The following is a 21,942-nucleotide window of genomic DNA, read 5'->3' as shown; positions in this document are numbered from 1 at the left end:
CCCATTTGTATGTATTCGCAGATGACCACTCGAAGAAATACTGTTACAGGTAAGCAACCTGTCCATACCATACCTGCTTCCTTCTAGTGATGATGGTTCTTTAGAATTTTGCGACTGTAGAATTTTCTCAATTTTCTCAACTGATTTAATAACTTGAATAAGTCTCAGGACACACATCTGTTTATTAAAAAAGCAAAGAAAATCTTCTAAAATTAAATTTGAACAATTTTTTATTTAACAAATTAACAGTTATTTTGGGAAACCATTCCACACAATGGCTGCATTAGGTCATTTATAATTTTCCAAAGATCAGAAATTCAAATACCAGATTACAAATATTAATGTAGTTATTATGTTATGATGCAATCTCTGAAATGTATCACAGTGCTAAAGTAATCCTCTATGCCAGCTTTGCTAAAGCCCTGGCTAGACTGGTAACTGCACCCAGTTCCTAGAAACACGGTATTTGCTGAACTAATAATAATAATAATAATAATAATAATAATTTTTATTTATAAATATCCCGCCTCTCCCTGATAGATATGTATTAGAGCTGCAGAGCATTTTGGCAGCCATGCCCTCAGTTACCTCATTCAGCAGAATGGATAAGAAAAAGCAAACAAGAAAACAGAAACATAGTAGTTTTTGAACTCTAAGAACATGATTGGTTTTGTTCAGGTTTATTGTATTTTAAATCTGAATGTACATTGTACAGTATAAATGGGAATTTAGTAGTAAGAAACTATATAAATATAGTAGTAAGAATGTAATAATTTTGGAACAATCAGCAATACACAAAGTACCCCCCCCCCCCATTATTTGTTTTAACAAGATATACACATTTACCTCTTATTATCCCCTTTGTCCGTGGCCTGAAACAGACGGGCCGAAAAACGCGGTTTCCAGTCATGTTTAGGGCATAGTGTTTAGATGACTCATGGCCCAAACATTGAGGGAAACTGCGCCAGACCTACTTCTTCCCCAAAGGAACAGTAAAATGGCACTTCTTTTGCCAGCCGAGTTCAAAACCACGGCGGTGGCTTGGGTTGAGTGCGAACGGTTGCCACAGCCACAGCGCAAATTGCCAGCAGACCATATTTTACAGCCCATCTATTTCGGGCCATAGTCTTTCAAAAAAATGCAAACAAAAATTGGTTTGTCTGCAGTACCTTTTTTCTTCTGATGTCTTCTTGTTTAGACAAACGTTCATCAATTGCCTGAATTCCTTCACTGACTAATGATTTAAGACTCTGGAAAAGATTGAAAGGGTAAACCTCTATCATTTAACAATTTTAAACCAACTGTTCTCCCAAATGAGAACAGAGTGTTGTCTTTTGATAAGAAAATATTCACCCAAATAAACCTGTCAGCACTATGCACACATTAACTAATACCTCCTCACAAATAATCACACTTACTATGTACCACTTCGAAAATCAGTATCAAGAGTACAGTATTTAAGTCCTCAAAAATGTATTCAAAGCCAAATATAATGTGGAAGACATCTTCTTTATACACTTAGCTGTAACTCTGTTCCTTACTCAAATATCTGCAGGTTGTGTTATATTAATTGCAGCCCTACCAAAATTGTGGCAAGTCTGGGGCCTCAAACAGACTGCTCCATCTGCCTTGCCCCCAAGTTATCTTAGGTTATATTTGGGGGGAAAAAACAGATGAAACTGCAGAACAGATGACAAGAAATTACAGAATAGATGGCGGAGGTAATTGGCCAGTCATTTCAAAAAGGCATGGCCAGGAGCACTCTCTAGCCAACTGACAGTGTATGGTTGGCTTTTTTGCCTGTGAGAATTCCCAAGAACCCTTTCCAGTAATTGTCTTAGCAATATAGAAGCCACTGAATGGTTTATTCTGATGTGAAATTTCAGAGAAACTGAATGTTTCAAGTCATATAACAAGCACAGGCAATGCAATAGCAATAGCAAGTATATTTCGATACCGCTTATCAGTGCACTTAAGCACTTCCTAAGCAGTTTACAAGAGTATGTAATCTAGTTGCCCCCAACAAGCTGGGTACTCATTTTAGCAACCTCAGAAGGATGCAAGCCTGAGTCGAACTTGAGCCCTTGGCTGGTATTGAACTCGCAACCTTGCAGTTTGTGAGTGAGTGGCTGCAGTACAGGCATTTAACCATTGCACCACCAGGGCTTCTCCAATGCACTGTCACTCATCCCAGGAACTTGGTCAACAGCACATGGGGGGAATGGAACCATACTGTGGACTATGATGTGACGTTTTGATCCTTCCTAGAGTGGTGCAGGAAGGCACACATCTCCACACCACTAAGATAACATGGCATAGGAGCCTTAGACTTTTTAGATGGCAGTTCCATGCTTGAAAGCATGGGTTACACTCCTTTCAAATTCCTTTCTTTCCAGACTGTGACTAATAAAAAGAGAGCAGTTCTTAGAATACTGAGTAAATTATTAGTAAAGTATCTAAAAATCACCAACAAGTGAGGAGAGGTGGTGAAAAAGCAACTCAGAAAAATTAAATGTGAGAAAATTCAGTTCAAAGATGTCAAGGAAACTTTCAACATCTTTTTTCCCCAATGTGATCTAACAAAGTCTTCACAAAATAAGAAATGTCCTAACATCTAGAAATTACTTTAATAAGCTCTGTGCACTTTTGCTCCATGGCTGCTGTATTGTGTTGTTTGACAGTGGACTGCTTTTGTTTTCTAGGTTGTTCCCTGGCTCAATGCTAGGGAATTCTGAGAACTGTAGGTTTGTGAAACAGCTAGTCTTCTCTGACAGAACTCTGGTGCCACAATAAACTAAAATTCCCAGGATTCTGTAGCACTGAGGCAGGGCAGTTAAAGTGGTCTCAAACTGGATTATTTCTACAGTGTGTTTTGGACGTTAGTCTAACACTGAAACACTACACCATGTTGGCTCTTGCAAGCTTTTTATATATGATTCATTTTTTAGCCATTAACTAGAAAATTGAATGTATAAATTATAATGTGACATACTACAGTAGTCAATTAATATTACAGTTTATCAAAAAGATATGGCATAAGGCAGTCAAAATAGCAGAATGCATTTATTGAAATCTCAAAACTAAACTCTCACTAGGGAAACCATTAGCCTAGAAAATTCCTGCTTCATCTGCTTGCCACGTTCCAGTGTATTTGATATTGAAACTAAAATCTATTTGAATAAAATTATCTCTAATGTGCTACTTAAATTCCAGCTTAGCCCCCTTTTCACTGACATAGTTTTTAGAGAAGCCATGTGCCTGAACAACAATGTTCAAAAGTAAGTACCAGAGTTTAAAGGGACTTGTTAAAGGGTCGCCTGTACAGGCTTAAAGGCTGACTTGAATAAACTATTTTAAGAACCAAGTATTTTCTCTTATAGATTTTTTTTCTGTAAATAATCTTAGAAGCCAATGCACTGGATTTAAACCAAAGACTGAACAACAGGAAATAAACTTTCTTATCTGCTGCTACTATTTTTTTCCATATACAGTGGACCCTTGTTATACCCTGGGGTTTGGTTCCAAGATCCTCTGTGTATAACAAAATCCATGTATGCTCAAGTCCCATTAAATATAATGACATAGCAAAATGGTGTCTCTTATAAAAAATGGAAAATCAAGGTTTGATTTTCAAACTGTGTATGCTTGAATCCGTGTATAAAAAATCTGTGTATAAGAAGGGCTGACTGTATACAAAAGAGTGTTTAAAATCATTCCAAAACAACACGTTTTGTTTCTCTATAAAGACCCCATATTTGACCACCATAAAGAACTGGGGTGGGCAACTGCAGCAGGGGCCAGTTTTCACCCCTGTAAACCTTCCCATGGGCTACACACCATGATACTTCAGAGTGCAACAGAAGTGAAGTCACATCATTCCTGGATATCATTTTGACTGATTCTGAGCCTTTTTCTATTTTCTATTTTGGAAGATTCGGGTGCTCTGGAAAAATGGGAAACATAAACTGCCACATTTACAGCTAATCTGGGGTTATTTTCATTGGTTTATGAACAACAAGAAAATCACCTGAAAATGGTCAGGATTTTTTGGGAGTAAGGTCTTTCAGAGGACTCAAAGCTCACATGTAGCCCTTGGGAATGCTTACCTTACCCTGATACAGAATATTGAGATACAGTTTGGTTTCCTTTTTAAACTCACAAAAAACTTCCTGCAAAACTCTGTAAGTAAATAGCAGTGATTTTTAGGACCTTTAGAAAATAGTTTATTTCGGAACATACCATAACTTCCTCTCGCAGCTGTCCCAAGGGTACTGAAAGTTGATTAAGGGCCTTGTCCATTCCAACCTGAATAAATTACCAAAATATATAACTTTTATAGACAGCTGAAATAAATAATTTCTCTTGCTAGTATACTTGCATATTAAATCTTTGTAGGAGTTGATTACTATAGCTAAAACAGTAGAAACAGCAGTCAAAAGTTGCTAACTTGCAATTTCCAGAGAGTTGGCTGCAAACCTGCTTGAACTCTTGTGTGAATAAGTCTGATTAAACCAAGGGTACAGAATTTGGGGATGCAATCTGAAGCTTCTTGTTTGATTACTACAGTCTTATTCAACCATATTTCTAGACTCAAACAGACAGAGCATTGGACCTAAGCCCATTCCAAATCTTTATTTAGACAGATAACTCATTTGATGGGATGGAGGAATTTGCTGTGTATGATGGGATGGAAGAATGTTCTGCTTATGACACAGGAAGCCAGAAATCTGTGGGAAGCCTAGATTAACATGGGTTACAGAATCACAGAATCCATATCATTCACTATATTATACAACTATTAGGTTTAATCAATTTAAAATTAGAAAAATATCAATTTAAAACAATAAAAATAACATTCTAAAAATGTACTGTAGACTCTATCTCTGGTTTGTTGGAAGAAAAACAATGAATAGTGGAAGCTGCATTTGCTTTCATGCAACAAAATAAACATACATTGTGGTTTGTTAGCTTCTTATTTTGCAAGCAGGGGTGAATAAGCCAGGTTTCTCATGGATCTCTGGCTTATTGTGTCATGCAAATGTGCTTAATTTCCAAACCAGTAGAGAATAAACATGATCAAATTGGAATCAAATTCATTAGCTGTCGAATGGAAGCAAAATATATTACTGGTAACTGGTGGAATTCAAAGATATAGCTGTGTTAGTCTGTAGAATCAGTACATAGAGAGATTTTGTAGCACCTTTTAGTTAGTCTCAAAGGTGCTAAAAGATCTCTTTAGGTACTGGTAATTGGAGGGTTCTTTAAAACAACAGTTAAAAAAAGCCAAGATCAAAAAGCACTTTATTTCATTTAGTTTGTTTGTCTATTTAAAGCAGCCTATAACCCATCAAGTCCTGTCTAGAATCTTCCTTATGGTTATGATGTTTAATTTTAGCATCTTGGAGTACATATAGGTATATAATATATTGGATAACAAAACTTTACCTTAAGCACAGATAAAACACCTATTTTGAAAACTTACCAGATTGGTGGAAAGATTAACAAAATCAGCATAATCTTTGTTTATGAGCTCTATCATGGCAGTTTTTAGTAGCTTATAATAGAGCTCAAGATCATCCCGAAGTTCTTCCAACTGAACACGTTTTCTGCACTCAGACACAAAATGATCAACATCAAAGTCTGGCTGCATAAGAAACAAAGTAGAAGAAACAATGGTTTAAGAAACTGTCCATCACAAAAACTGCAATTCCAGGTAAACTGGTGATACACTTATCTAGCCTTCAAATGTATCTTAAGTCAAGGAATAAAAGTGACACGTGGCAAAATAATATAATAATAAATAATGAGGGCACACTGACTAAGAGAGATTGCTTTTCTAAGTACACATGAAAATAAAAGGAACTTCCTGTAAATACAGTTGGATAAATCAATCCTAAATGGGATTAACAAGGGAGGAAATGGAGGTCCACGGGCACACTAGGAAAGATCTTTCTTGTTGATGATGGAATGACATTTTTGTCTAATTCTAATTCTGAAAAATTCAAGGGGGCTAGTATTCCATTTTTGGCAAGTTTTGTGCAAATCCTAAATAACTGCTATAGTTAAATATTAAATAGACATTTCCAGCTTAACTATTTCTTCACCTTCATGGTTCAGAGCCTCTATAAGTAAATTCAGAAAGTCACATCCAACATTAAATAAGGGGGCTTCTAAAGGAAGCAGTTTTTTTGTATCTCTCTACATCCCAAATCCTCTCCAAAGGGTTAATATTGTGGTTAGGATTAGTGGAAAGGTGTAATGGGTAATTTCATGAACACACTGCCCACAAATGGAGAGAACCTACTCACAACCAGAGTATGTCACTTCTGCTTCTTGACATCATACTCACCCCCAAATGTCAAGGGATATTCTTGTTCCAAAGCAAAACACTGGCAGAGACACACAAAAAAGTATTCAAATTGCAAAAAGCAATAGCTTTCTAATTGTTTGTTTTGTTTTTTGGTCTGTTAAAAAACTGTAACAGACAAGTTACTGGATCTTGAGAACATTGTTTACAACTTTTCAGGTAGCAATGCCATAGAACTCTTAGACTGTGGATCTAGTTCTGTGTGGATTCTTCCACAAACCAGGACTATGGAGGGCTAAAATGCCCTGTCCTGATGCATGAGGGTTAAGAGTATCTGCCCTCTAAGATCCTTACATAATGAGTACATTTTGACATCAGAACAGCTTCTCACAGTTTGTTTAGCTGCTTTCCCACCACCCCAGCTCATGTTTGTTTTCAACACTGAGTGCACAATATGCTGTCTTGCTGCAATAGTGTAAATTGCCCTTTTTATTGCCTTGTTCTATAAATAAAGCTTTTTTACCTTGGAAAGAGTGATTTTGTAATCAAACGTTACTTGCATCCCAACACTGATATTAACTTATTTGCAATACTACCACGTGTGCATAAATTATATGTGCAGCACTCTTAATGTGTCTTATTTATGCTGCAATCATATACTAAGTTATCTAAAAGTAAGTTCCAATAAAACCAATGGGACATAAGTTGAGTAGGCATGTGTACTGCTCTTTCTGAATGAAATAATTAAATGAATAAAATTAATTAATTAATTGCTGTACAGCTACCTTGTGTTACAGAAATGTCCCTGACTTCTATGGAACTTATTCCCATGTGAATTGAATTTGGGCCTATACAGTATCTACAATTTAGTTATTGCAATATCCCAGAGAGATGAAATAACCGTATTCCCATGACATTTTTTCATAAATATCTGGGCTGAATTCCACTGGTGGCACAGTGGTTAAATGCCTGTACTGCAGCCACTCACACACCATAAGGTTGCGAGTTCAATACCAGCAAAAGGGCTCAAGCTCGACTCAGGCTTGCATCCTTCCGAGGTCACTAAAATGAATATGTACCCAGCTTGTTGGGGGCAATTAGCTTACACTTTGTAAACCACTTAGCGAGTGCTTAAGTGCACTGATAAGTGGTATAGAAATGTACTTGCTATTGCTTCTCCAATATATGTACTAAAAAGGAGTATGTTTGATTTAATAGAAAACCTTTCCTATAAGACGTTGTTCTTCTACTTCATTTGTTAGCTTCCTGTACTCTTGTCAAAATTTTATTAAATGCTTCTTCATTCTTGTTGCACTGGTAGCATATTTCTGCCTGCATTATTTACATCAATCAACTTATTTATTTCCTCTAGTGTCTCTGGTGTACTGGGCATTATTATACTAACTGCAATCAGAAACAAATTTCATGTAAACATAAATCCAATTTCCCAAGAAATTGGATTTATGTTTAAGAAAAGAAATCACACATTGCTCTTTATGTTTCTTGAAACAGAAATGAACATTAATCACAGCTTTGGTTTGGGTTTTGATCTAACTTCCACAGCCAAACTGTGAGTTTATAACTTCACACTGTTTTGGATTATTACAGGTATTTAGGATTTTATTTTATCACCTATTTACAGATCAATAAAATATATATGTAATTCAGTTCATAGAGATTTATACCTTTAAAATATATTATAACTTTGAAACTGCCATACTTGACTAGCATTGTACTACCAGCCATTAATTATTTCTAATGAATTCTCTAAGACATTTTAATGGAAAACGTTTCACAGGAAAATTAATCTTAGAACAGAGAATCTGTCAGCATATCACCTACTCTGCTGCTCCACAGTGTCTATGCCTGAGCAGTCTTAAATTGATTCCTGTGTATGTTTTAATTGGTGCAGAACCCTTAGATGTGAGAGCCACCACATCTGAACTGGATTCTTGCATTTCTTGTCTCATTTTGGCATACGTGAAGAAGGCAGTGGTAAAGCACTTGCTGAAAAGGTCCTTCTTGAATCTAGTTTCTAGTATCTCATTTTTGGGCAAGCCACTGGAGCAGTTCTTGGATAAAATAGATTATTTAGCTGTACTTCACTTTTGCTTGAGGCCTTAGCAGATGACTCATTGTTCCAGGAGCTGGACTGGGAGAATGCATCATTGTTGGTTTTGCTAGACCTCTCAGTAGCTTTTGATACCATCAGCTATGGCATCTGTCCAGGCAACCTTTCTGGAACTGGACTTTTTTTACTCCAGTCAAACCAGTGGTGCTCAGTGATTCCTGGACAGCCCCCTGTGGGGTTCAGTTTTGGCCTGTTGACCTGCAGGGATCAGTTTTGTCTCTCATAATATTTAACAAATACATTAAATAGCTGGAAAAAGTTTCCAAAATTTTGGGATTCAATGACACCAGTGTGCTTGATGACTCCCTGCAATTCTATCTCCTTTGTATCTGAACCGAAGGAAGTATTTTCTATGCCAAACCAGTATCTGCCATCGTAATGAACTGGATGAAAGTGAACAAATAGAAGAAAATCCACACAAGATGCTGGTCCTTCTGGTCAGTCAAAAGGGAGGTGAGGGAACAGGGTTTCAATTTATAGTTGATATGCTTACACTTTCCATCTTGCAACCCTGCACCTACAGACCCAGGTTTCAGCGATGGCTGGGCCTGCGAGTGCATTTACCGAATTAAAACTAGTGCACTAGTTGCATCCATTCCCTGAGATCTTTGATCCAGCCATGGTTACACATTCCTTAGTCACAACCTACCTGGATTACTGTAACACACTCTATATAAGACTACTTCTGGAAAGTGGGGGGAAATTTCAGCAGGTCCAACATGCTGCAGCCAGTCTGCTGATTGGAGCTGGCTACAGGATGATCAGAAGCCTTTTGTTGCAACAACCTCACTGGCTACTGTTCTGTTTCCAGCACAATTCAAAACATTAGTTATTACCTACAAAGCTCTATATATTTTACTAGCATGCATTTAAAGCTGAACTCAATGTTTTCCTCTCCAACCACTCAGGGGAGAGTGCAGGGAAGCCTGCCTTCATGATGTTACCTGACAGTATTGTATTGTATCGGCTGTCAAACAACCAATAAGACTTCTAATGAAGAACTCACGGACTGACTGGGTACATATACAGAAAAGCAGTCTGTTTTAGAGAGCTAGGATTGTGCTCAGTTTACATCTTCTCTCTGAAATGCACTGCCTTCAACAACTCACTTAACTTCCCCTTTGTTGTATGGAAAAGACAATATTGACTTATCTTTTATGGCTGTTGTAAACATTACTGAGACAACATGTGTGAAGGCTATATACTGTAAGCTACTTACTAAATATTCTAGGAATAATGATATAGGGTTGTCTTCCTAGAAACAGACAGTTATACAATACTGATCTGACAAAACTTTCTACAGCAACAAGCCTGCAAATAACACACTTTACAAAGGGGACAGAGACCTAGGTCTTATCCACTGCACAAGTAACTCAGCTTGACATCACTTTAACTGCTCTGGCTCAATGCTATGGAATTCTGGGAATTGTAGTTTTGTGAGACATTTAACCTTCTCTGTCAGAGTCCTCTGGTGCCACAACAAACAATTCCAAGAATTTCACTGAGACATGACAGTTAAAGTTGTGTCAAACTGGAATATTTATGCAGTGTGGATGTAGCTCTAGGCAACGCCTTAAGAAATGAAGCACATCCCTTAAGCAATTATGGAAGATACAGTGAAACCTTTATCCATCTGCCATCAATTTATTTCTTACACTAATAGCATTACAACAGAAATTAAAAGAATGGCAACACGACCATCAGTGAGCCACTCTTCCTTTTCTTGATAACCTAATTTCATAACTACTTACTGTCAGTCCTCCGTATCTATGGATTTTTTGTCCATGGATTCAAGCATCCACAATTTGAAAATATTTTTTTAAAAATATAAATTCTAAATAGCAAACCTTGATCTTCCATTTTATATAAAGGATACCATTTTGCTATTCCATTCACAGATTTTGGTATCTACAGGGGCTCCTGGATCCAAACCACAGCGGATAACAAGGACTCACTGTATTTTACCACCATATTTGTCATTCCATATAGGTTTCCAGAAGTCCTTTAAAAGAAACGTTGTCCTCTCTCTCAGGATAACAAATTATCTTAAGCCATACTACCTTTATGCCAGGCTCGCTCCGCCAAATATAATCATACTTGTTTTATATTGTACAAAGAAGAAATCCATAGTAAGACAGCAAGCAGGAAAAAGTATCAACCCACTTTTATTACATCAAGTGGCAAACAAATAATTTTTGAAAAATTAATTTACTTATGTAAAGTCGAAGGCTTTCATGGCCGGCATCCATAGCTTCTTGTGGGTTTTTCGGGCTATGAACATGGCCACATAGCCCGAAAAACCCACAAAAAATTAATTTACTTGTTCACATTCTGGAATTCACTTCCTTGTCATGAGATATTTTAAACTATAGATTCTCAAAAAGAAACAGAATTTCTCTAGAATTTCAAAGTCTAGTGCTTGTTACCCACCATGGCACTATCTTTCTGTATGTGTGCTCTTATGAGGAAAAAGGCTATGCTGACAAGAGCAATAAGTTTCCCCATGTCAGACAGCTTTTGCTGAGGAGCCAGACAAAATGTGCCCAAAAGCAACTGGACAGCAGCAGTACTGGGGGATGATACACGGGGATGATCCCTCAAAGACAATGGCAGCAGCACCATAGCTAACACTTGTTAGTACTGTGCAGAAGGAGGCAATGGTAAACCATTCCTGAAGCCTTTTCTCTCGGAAACCCTATAATGAGATGATCCAAAATGAAACAAGATAGTGCCAGAAGATGAGACTCCCAGGTTGCAAGGCACTCAGTGAGCTAAGGAAAGAGGACAGGTTGGTAATCACAGGTGACTGGAACACAAGCGTAGCAAATAGCGCAGAACCAAACACTGTTGGAGAATTTGGCCTATGATCAAGAAATGAGGCAAGAGAGCAGCTGATTGAATTTAGTAACGTCAACAATTTGTTCAAACGTATTACTGAGACAACCAAAGAGGAGATTGCATATATAACTTTACATAACTTTAACATAGATATTGAAGACATTAAAAAAGTCAAAGATTTCCTATACAGTCAGGGAAGCCATGGCCCAGAGTTTGCAAGCCTGGAGCAGGGCTGTTGAGGATAGGGTGATTTGGAAGTCTCCTCATTCACAGGTTGGCTATAAGTGGAAGTCAATTTGACAGCAGTAAACAACATGTGCTTGCTAGTCTGAATGCAAAATCCCATTTTCATATTTGACAGACAGCACTGTGGAGGAGGTGAAATGTTAAGAGCTAACAGGTAAGCTATAAAATCCCATTTTCAGCTTTGATAGGCAAATTGTGGAGCAGGTGAAATGTGAAGCACTAACAAATAAGCTGCAGCACATCTCTCTCTCTCTCTCTCTCTCTCACACACACACCTTCCAGGGACATCATTCCCATGCACAAAAGTGCACACATATGTGAAGCATATATACCCACATACATAGCCATCACATACTAAAGAACTATGTGATTTCATATACCAAAGCAACTTCCTTGTAGGAATTCGATAATCTGTGAAGTGCTAGTAATATTGGATTTACTTATTAAATGGAAAGTATAATGACATCCAAAATCAGTGATGCCTTTATGGGACCAACCAAAATGCAAAAAAAATACATGTTGCAAGGTTTCAAAGCTCTAATGGCTTCTTCATCAGGTAAAGATGTTAGAAGTCACAGAGGAGAAACAACTATGTTGATTTTAGTCACAAGCCTGCATTCTGTCGTGATTTGGCTGTTCTCACTCCAGGTGTTATTGGAGGATCATTCATGCAGACAGGCCACTCCTCATTCTGGCCATCTGGTTACTCCAGGAAATAAAATGTTAAGTTCCACCAGCAAGACAAAAAGAGATGCTCCTCTTGAGATCCAAGTTGCCTCTGTCCTTTGCCTAGGGAAGAAGCCAGTGGAGCTTCAAAAGCTTGCAACGTGTATTGTGTGCCTTTTGGTTGGCCCAATAAAGGCCTCACTGGTTTGTAGAGCTTGGATGTTATAGTACATTGCTACATGGCCAACACGTCTACCCCTGGATATGTGTATTAAATGGAGAAGAGATGTTGTTCCTTGAGGAGGAGAAGAAAAGAATATGACAACAACAAACCTCTTTTTCTTCTGCCAACTTGAGTCCTACCAAGGAAGAAAAGGAGCCTTCTTCAGTTTCTACCCTGGATGCATCTACACTGCAGAAATAATGCAGTTTAACACCTCTTTAACTGCTATGGCTCCATCCTGCACAATCCTGGGGAGCGTAGTGGGATGAGGCACCAGCATCTTTCATCAGAGGCAGCTAAGGACTAAAGACGCTGCAAAACTACAAATCCCCAGATTCCATATGATGGAGTTCCCACTCTGGGTGCATCTACATTGTAGAAGTAATAAAGCAGTTTGACACCACTTTAATAGCCACGGCTCCATCCTGCAGAATCCTGGGATACGTAGGTTGGTGAGGCAGCTAAAGGCCCTGCAAAACTACAGATCCCAGGAACCCACAGGATGGAGGTTCAGCCCTCAAAGCAGTGTCAAGCTAGAGGGTGACACCACTTTCAGTGCAGCAGATCCATCCTACGAGATTCTGGGATTTGTAGTTTGGGGGGGAGAAAGTGAGAAGGCTAAATGCTCTGTAAAACTACAAATCCCATGATTCCATAGGATGGCGTTCCCACCCTGGGTACTTCTACACTGCAGAATCCTGGGAGGTGTAGTTTGGTGAGGCACAAGCACCCTTTACCAAAGACAGCTAAAGACCCTGTAAAACTACAAATCCCAGGATCCCACTGAATGGAGTCACAGCCCTCAAAGTCGTGTCGTTATTTCTATAGTACAGATGCAGCCAGAGGGTGATACTACTTTCGAGGCTGCAGCTCCATTTTAGGGGATCCTGGGATTTGTAGTTCTGGGGGGTGCTAAAGGCCCTACATAACTACAAATCCCAGGAACCCACAGGATGGAGCTAGAGCGCTAAAAGTGGCGCTAAAAGAAAGCTGCGTCATTTCTTTCTTCCTCTGGGTGCAGTTCGAGGCTGCAGCTCCTCCATCCCCTTGGAATCCTGGGATTTGTAGTTCTGGCAACCTGAAACAACAACCGGCCCCTTGTCTCCGGGCGCAGAACCCCAGCGACATCCAGCTGGTGCCCTCCTCCTGGCCTCCCCTCACCTTCATAAACTCGTCCTTGTCGAAGCAGAGGTTCTCGGGCCCCCGGGGCAGGCTCATGTTCCGCGTCTCCATGGCGGTGGCTCGGCTGGCGGCAGCGCCTCAGCCACGTCGCCTCAGGTGACGCAAAACGTAGGCGCCGCCGGGGTTACTTCCGCCAGCACTGCGCCGCGGCGTCAAGGCCGGGCAGCGCACGCTCCTTACTCCGCTCGCGGGCGGCCCCTGGCGGCCCCTGGCGGCGTTGCAGGCGCTCAGGGAAGAACGGGAGTCATGAGGAAAGGAGGAGGACCCAGCTGTTGTTGTTGTTGTTGTTGTTGTTGTTGTTGTTGTTGTGTGCCTCCAGCAGAGTGGCCAGACACCTCCTCCTTTTCCATTTCAACCTTCTGTCCAGGAGGAATTCCAAAATGCCACTCCATCTTGAGTATAATAATAATAATAATAATAATCTTAATGGAGAGCTGGGGTATAAATAATAATAATAATAATATGTGCACCGCCCTGATTGTAAGAAGGGCGGTATAAAAATAAAACTTTTTATTATTATTATTATTATTATTATTTATACCCCGCCTCTCTATTAAGATCCAGGCAGCTAACAACATTAAAACACAATAAAATACAATGTCCCAGACCCCCCCCCCACCATAACCAATAAACCAATAAGAGTAGATGTCTTGTGCCCACATGGGGGCTTTCTGCCATTTGATCCCACTTTCATTTGGTTGAATGTCCAACTCCCAAAGCTTCCAAAGTGCTGATCTAACCATCGATCCCTCTCTGCCCAGGGATTCAGTGGCATCTTGGCCCTCAAGACACGATTAAGAAGCATGGCTTCTTAGTGCTGCATGATGGGCTGAGCTCCTGTCACTAGTCCCAGCTTCTGCCAACCCAGCAGTTGGAACGCATGCAAACGCAAGTTTCCCGTCAACATGCACAGATGTGAGAGCTGGACTGTGAAGAAAGCAGATAGGAGGAAAACCTGTTCATGCAAAACGTGGTGCTGAAGAAGAGGGCTGAGGATGCCATGGAAAGACAAAAAGACAAACGAATACGTCCTTCAACAGATCAAGACTGAATTCTCCTTGGAAGCCAAGAGGATTAAGCTGAGGCTGTCATACTTCGGCCGCATCGTGAGAAGGCATGGTTCACTGGAAAAGACAATAATGCTAGGAAAGGTGGAGGGAAATAAAAAGAAAGAAGGCCGAATTCCAGGTGGGTCGACTCAAGGAGGTCACAGATATGAATATGCAAAAGCTTAGAAGAATAGTGGAGGATAGGGAGTTGTGGAGATGTCTCATCCACAGGGTCACCATGAGTTGGAACTGACTTAAGGGCAGCTAAGAAGAACAGGAGGAGGAGGAGGGAGCAACAGCAGCAGCAGCATGGATTTATATTTTATATGAGTGTTTTTAACTTTTATTTGGTCATGTTCGATTTTTTTCTGGAAGGTCCTACATTTTCCAGTGCCTTGCCCTTCTTTGTGGTCAGGATGTCTGGTCACCCTGGTCCCTAAGACATTTTTAACTTACAGCAACCCTAAGGTGAACTTCTTATATGATTTTCTTGGCAAGTTTCTTCAGAAGGGGTTTGCCATTGCCATCATCTGAAGCTGAAAGAGCATACCTTGCCCAAGGTCACCCAATGGGTTTCATGGCTCAGCAGGGAATCAAACCCTGGTCTACAGAGTCATAGTCCAACAGTCAAACCATGATGTTTATCACACTATGCTCTTAAAGAGGTACTATGCCAGTGTGACTCCTCTAGCTGCCTCCTGTTGCATGCTGGGATTGGCAGTTTTAAGGAGCTGAACTTCTCTGCCTGAGAATTCTAAATACCCCTCCTTAAAACTGCCAATCCCAGCATGCAACAGGAGGCAGCTAGAGGAGTCACACTGGAATAGTACCTCTTTAAGAGCATAGTGTGATAAACATCCATGACGCACACTGGCTCTCACTTGTCTATCCAGGGGCAGTTTAGAAATGTACAGGCAGAGAGCATTTGCAGAATGTCTTCCCTGTCTCACTATTCTCAATCGCCCTTGTATATACAATGGACCCTCCACATTTGCTGGGGCTAGGGGTGCAGGACCCACATGAAAGTGGAAAAGCTGCGAAGAAGAAGCTGCTTTTTATTAGTAGTATTATAGAACACCTTTCCAAGAATCTCCAGCACAACTCTGTGGTCAATACCTGCCAGACATTGACCATAGAATTGCAGTGGAGGATCTACAAATGCCTAGAGAAGTTTTCTCTCTAGGACTCTTGAGGGCCAACCTTTGTGGTGAGCAGCTTATAAATCTTATGGGCCCAGTGTGGTGCTTGCCAAATGATCATTGCCAAATGATAGCACCACATTTTTCCATGTGACTCAATCATGCTATAAAGCAAAAGAGAGCATGTACACAGGATACTTTGATTTAGATTTCCTGCATGGCAGGGGGTTGGACTGGATGGCCCTTGCGGTCTCTTCCAACTCTATGATTCTATGATAACAATATCTTTAAAAACTTGTTTCTTTATTGAACAAAAATCCATTCCTTAATGTTGAACTTGGAAATCAAATTACTCTAATTTTAAGTAGCAGGAAATTGAATAATGATAGGGAATCAGCCCTTAGGAAGTTAGGGCTCATATCAATCAATCAGTAAATTAGGCCTCAAACATTGGTGTTTGAGACAGATATTTCCTCCCTTCAGAAAATGATTTCTAAAAATCTGCATCACTGAAACGCAAATGCAAAGGAACCAGGAAATAGAAATATAACTTTCCTGAGTGACCCCTAACCTGGAATAGGGGAAGGATGTGCGATGTTGTAGCAAGAAGGATAGTAGCAAAAAAGGAGAGGACAAAAAAGTATGGTGAAGAGAGAGTGAGAGGATATCAAAGCAATGTTGGCATGTACACACACTTAAACTGGAAACAGCAAATCATCAGGGGCAGTGACAAAAGCCATAATACGCAATACTGAAAACAGGTTATGGGACACATAAACTAGTTGACTTTTATTCTTACTTTTAATTTGTAATAACTATGGTTATAGTTTAAGTAAATGCATACTTCTGTTTTTACATTCATGATATTTCCTCTCTGCTGCTGTGTCCTGTACATGATGTGCATACCTACGTTGGCTTCTTACACAAAGCTTATTTTCCAGTTGAATTGTCTGGAAGCAAAGGTAAAACAAATAAAAGCCAAGATCTTACATCATCCTTGGGCAGCAAAATAACGCAGAGTATACGCTACAGCTTTTATGTGCTGTAACATATGCAGAAGATTAAACATGTAAGAGCTTGGGTAGGCATACCCCCAGTGTCTCTGGGAGCATATGCATGAGCAGTTTTCAAAATCCTCATGTGTTTAGTGCTAGGCACTGCAGAGGGTTGCAAGTAAGTTGGGCTATGCACAACAGGGCTATTATTTGACTATTATGCCACCTTTCACTAGGAACCCTATTCTAACTCTAATTGCAGGGAAATTTGTCAACAAACATGTTCACCTGAATATGCATACAGCCCCAGTGTGGCACTTTGATGCTTGACAAATTTGGAAGATCTACACAGACGCTGGATGGGATGTTGGGAGTTGGGACTATGGGTGCCTCCTATACATATGTAACTCCTGCGTGTGCAGCTAAGATGCCTGCATTAGGCTAGAAAGACAAATGAGAGCCACACCCATTAAAAAAATTAAGAGGGAAATCCAGACTGCCATATGACTGCTCTGTTGAAGATATCACAGTTCAAGAGATCACCACATTCTCAGCCAAAAATAACTTTGCATGTACATATAGCACTCACTTTGCAATATAGCTGGAACTTTATGAGTCGGATAAAAATGATACTTAGGCGGGGTACAGACCGCCGCTTTGCAGCGGTCTGGCGCCGCCGCCAGAAGGTCCGCGGGGGAGCCGGAGCCTTCAAACGGCCCGACTCCCGCGCGGACCGAAAAAAGAAGCTCCAAAATGGAGCTTCTTTTTGCGTCGCGTTTGCGACGTAGCGAGGCGCCAGGGGCGCGCTCGCTACGTCAGCAGCGGCGCGACGCGTCTGGACGCTGTGCGTCCAATACGCAAAGATGGCGGCGCCCATGTAGAAAGGGCGCCGCCATCTTGTACGTATTGACTACGTATTAGGGTTAGGGGGGTGCGGAAGCACCGCCCCTTCCTAACCCTAATACGTATTCAATACGTATTTTTTGGCGGTTTGTAACCCGCCAATGACCCAATTAATTTGTTTTTAGTGCTAGCTAAAACTAGTACAGTACTAGTTTTTAGTTATGACTAGCTCAGTGGGCAAAACACTGTGCCCAAATTTACAGATCTTCTTTTGGGCACAATGCTTTCCCCACTGAATTAGTCATAGAATCATAGAATTGTAGAGTTGGAAGACGCCGCAAGGGCCATCCAGTCCAGCCCCATTCTGCCATGCAGGAAATCTAAATCAAAGCATCCCCGACAGATAGCCATCCAGCCTCTGTTTAAAGACCTCCAAGGAGGGAGACTCCACTACACTCCAAGGAAGGAGTGTGTTCCACTGTCGAACAGCCCTTACTGTCAGGAAGTTCCTCCTAATGTTGAGGTGGAATCTCTTTTCCTGTAGCTTACATCCATTGCTCCAGGTCCTAGTCTTGAAGCAGAAGAAAACAAGCTTGCTCCAACCTCAATATGACACCCCTTCAAATACGTAAACAGGGCTATCATATCACCTCTTAACCTTCTCTTCTCCAGGCTGAATATACCCAGCTCCCTAAGTCGTTCCTCATAGGGCATGGTTTCAAGACCCTTCACCATTTTAGTCGCCCTCCTTTGTTTTTGTTTTTTTTAAATTTTTATTAAATTTTAAAACACAGCCAACAAAGAGACAACAAACAATACAGAAAACATGTACATATACCATTCACATACATTACAATACATACACAAAATAACTTTAAATTAAAAAGACTTCCGAAGTCACCTAATAGCTGATTCATAAATCCTGTATCTTAGCTGTATATCTTTTTTTAACTTTGTTTGTACCTTAATGCATACCCTTCAACTATGTATGATCTTTTTAATGTACTGTATTTGTAATATTTATATCACATTCCATAACATAATACAAAATGATACAAGCTTCTCTTTCAGAGTCTTTATAGCTATACATGTTCGATATACTTTAGAAAATATTACAAAATATTGCAGCTTCATCCAAATTTTGTTCTATTTCTCAGTAAATTTCCATGTGTTCTATACCAGAGTCTTTACCCCACTTTTCTTTTATGTAATCTATTATTTTCCCCCATTCATCCATTTTAGTATCTTTTGCTTCTTTATTTAATTTTTTTGACAGGATATCTATTTCCAACATATCTAATAATTTGATAATCCATTCATCTATATGCACTTTCATCTTGATTTTCCAGTACCCAATCTGGCCGAGGCCAGCATATAAAATATAATATTTCCATATTTTTCCTCCACTTTCGACTCACAGTAAAACTTCTGGTTTAAATTTCAGTTCCACACCCAGTATTTCCTTTATCTCATCACATATGTTCCTCCAAAATTTTTGAGCAAACTCACATGACCACCAGAGATGGAAAAAGGTGCCTCTTTCTTTATCACATTTCCAGCATGCATTTTTCTCCGTACCATATATCTTACTTATTTTGTTGGGTGATAAATGCCATCTATAAATGATTTTTAAAAAGTTTTCTCTAATATCCTGACTACTTGTGTATTTCATCCTCTTTTTCCAGGATCGCTCCCACTGCTCTAATAATAATGCACGCCCGCAATCTTTGGCCCAATTAATCATATTTTCGTTTATTAGATCATCTTCTGTATATATTTCTAATAATTTTTTATATAGTCTCGATAAAAGAGCTGGTTTGTCTGACCATATAATTTCCTCTAAGTCCGTTTTCCCATTCATAATGCTTATTGTTTTTTGATCTTCAATAAACCTAGATTTCATCTGAAAATACAGAAACCAACCACAATTAAATCCTTTCGCTCTTATTTGTTCAATTCATGTCCATTTTGTGTTTTTTTCAAGATATTTTTGTATATTAACCCATTTTCCTTCCTTTGCGCATTTGTTCTAAAAAAAGCCTCATGTGTCGAGGCCCATATATTGGGGCATATTCTTTGTTTTTATTTTTTCCAGACTTTGTATATAGAGGCCCTAATATAGTGGTTGTTGAAATCCCTGTTTGCAGTTATTTTATTGTAAAACAAATAAGCATGATACCCAAAACGTAATTCTGACCCTTCTAGCTTTAAGAGTTTTTTATTTTCCAGCTTCATCCAATCTTTCAACCAGGTTAGAACACATGCTTCGAAATAAAGTTGTAGATTCGGTACTGATAAACCGCCTCTTTCCCTGGCATCATACATATACTTTCTCTTGGTTCTGGGTTTTCTTCCCCCCCATATAAAATCAAATATTTGTTTCTGCCACTGTGCAATTAACTTTTCATTCTGAATTATGGGAATAGTTTGAAAAAGAAAAAGGAGTCTAGGTAGAACACTCATTTTCACCGCTGAGATTCTTCCCAGCAGCGATAAGTTCAATTCTTTCCATTGTGTTAGATCTTTCTTTATTTCTGACCATTTTTCTAGATACTGTAGTTGTTTCTTATCAGATCCAAATTTTTATTTGTCTGCTTTATGCCAAGATATCTGGCTTTTTTACTTACCTTAAATCCGGTCATTTCTTCTAAGATTTGTTGCTCCATCTTTGGTATGTTTTTAGTAATCAGATTTGTTTTAGTCGCCCTTCTTTGGACATGCTCCAGTTTCTCAATGTCCTTTTTGAATTCCAGGAGCCATACATCTCCGTCATTCAAGAGTTTCCAAGGGTTAGTAGTGTTCCAGGTTACAGTTCAAAGTTAACCTCACCATTTTAAAATGGCTCTAGTTTCAACACACAATCCAATAGTAATCTATTGATTAAACATCTTAGGGAGATTCATGTTATCTTGCAAGGGCAACATAGCTTTTTTTCAGAACAGTAGGAGATCAGAGGAGCTCTTTGTCAGCCAAAAGCAAGGAAAGATAGAATACTTCTCATTTCAGCAGATGGAAAAAGAAGTGTCTTGAAATTATGAGTTCTTCAAAAGAAAGAAAGAAGAAAAACTATTGTACCCTAGAAATCTTATCTGAAAGCCATTTGGCAACTGTTCCTGATGAGACAAGTTGCAGTTCTTTTCCCCTCATACTTTTAATAGCTTTGTGATTTCTAAAAAATTTCTAAAAAGAACTCTATAATACCAAATGATTAGGAATGTGCTCTATAGATATTGATTAGAAACTGGACTGTTGGCTATTATATACTACATGGGCAATTTCTTTCTATTTCCTGTCTTCCTTGAAAGTAATGGACAAAAGCAGTGCTCTCTCTCTCTCATGTTGAGCAATATGCTTTATTATCAGTTTATTAATTTGGTATCCTCTGCAGTCTCTGAAAATATTGTAGAAACCACCAGAGCCCTATAACATCTTAAAGACTAACAGATTCATTGTGGAATGAGCTCTTGTGGACTAGGTTCTATTTTCTCAGATGTGTATGATGAAGTGGGCTCTAGTTATGAAAACTGTACACCACAATAAAGGGGTTAGACTTTTAGCTACCATGAGAGTCATGATGTTTTTTCTGCAACAGACTAATATTGAGAAATATGAGAAATAGTAATGATATTAGATGACTAATGTATTGGCAAAAAGGAAACTGAACTATAATCAGTCCTATGTCCACATGCATGCAGGCAAATGTGTGCGCACAAAGATGCAGAGGGTCTAGAAAAAGAAAAATGGTTACAGATTAGAGTGATGCATATAGAAAAGTGAAGTGGTAGAGTAAATAGGAAGTCACCATAACACACACTATCAATTTGTGAATATAAGCATGCAAAGTTTGCTAACTCTGACACAATATGGTAATCCTCTAATTTGAAAACATTGAATGAGTAATATAGCTGGATGCCAATTTGCTGGTTTGGTCACAAAATGATCTGTCAGAGGGTGGGTGATGGGGAGGAGTCGGGTTGGGGTCCCGCTGTGGAAAACAACGTGCCGAGGGACCCTGGAAAAGCCAAGGAAGAAAGGAGAACTTCTCTGCCTGAGAATTCTAAATACCCCTCCTTAAAACTGCAAATCCCAGAATGCAACAGGAGGCAGCTAGAGCAGTCAAAGTGGAATAGTAGCACTTTAAGAGTATAGTGTGATAAATACCATTGTTAGTCTGACCTTTGGTTAGTCTGACAGATTCTTCCCTGTTGTCCTGGGGTGCGGGGCGGATTGTGTAGGGAGAGGCATTCCCTCAAGTAACTTGGGCCCAAGCCATGTAGGGCTTTAAAAGTAACAACCAACACTTTGTATTGCGCCCAGAAGCTA

At 39.5% G+C, this 21,942-nt stretch overlaps 1 protein-coding gene across 1 annotated transcript in view; it reads right to left on the bottom strand.

Annotated features, from left to right (window-relative positions):
• COG2 (component of oligomeric golgi complex 2) overlaps positions 1-13,713 on the bottom strand; it is a 48,232-nt gene extending 34,519 nt beyond the window's left edge. Inside the window, 5 exon segments of the mRNA XM_042442725.1 lie at positions 74-177; positions 1,170-1,250; positions 4,240-4,305; positions 5,483-5,644; positions 13,573-13,713. Coding sequence (XP_042298659.1) covers positions 74-177; positions 1,170-1,250; positions 4,240-4,305; positions 5,483-5,644; positions 13,573-13,644 — 485 coding nt within the window. The 5' untranslated portion in view covers positions 13,645-13,713.
• Positions 13,714-21,942: the final 8,229 nt, after the last annotated feature.

Source organism: Sceloporus undulatus, chromosome 1, assembly GCF_019175285.1.
Source record: "Sceloporus undulatus isolate JIND9_A2432 ecotype Alabama chromosome 1, SceUnd_v1.1, whole genome shotgun sequence".
Taxonomy (NCBI): domain Eukaryota; kingdom Metazoa; phylum Chordata; class Lepidosauria; order Squamata; family Phrynosomatidae; genus Sceloporus; species Sceloporus undulatus.
The sequence above is the reverse complement of the archived record's forward strand: the minus strand, read 5'-3'. Positions and strand labels throughout refer to the sequence as shown.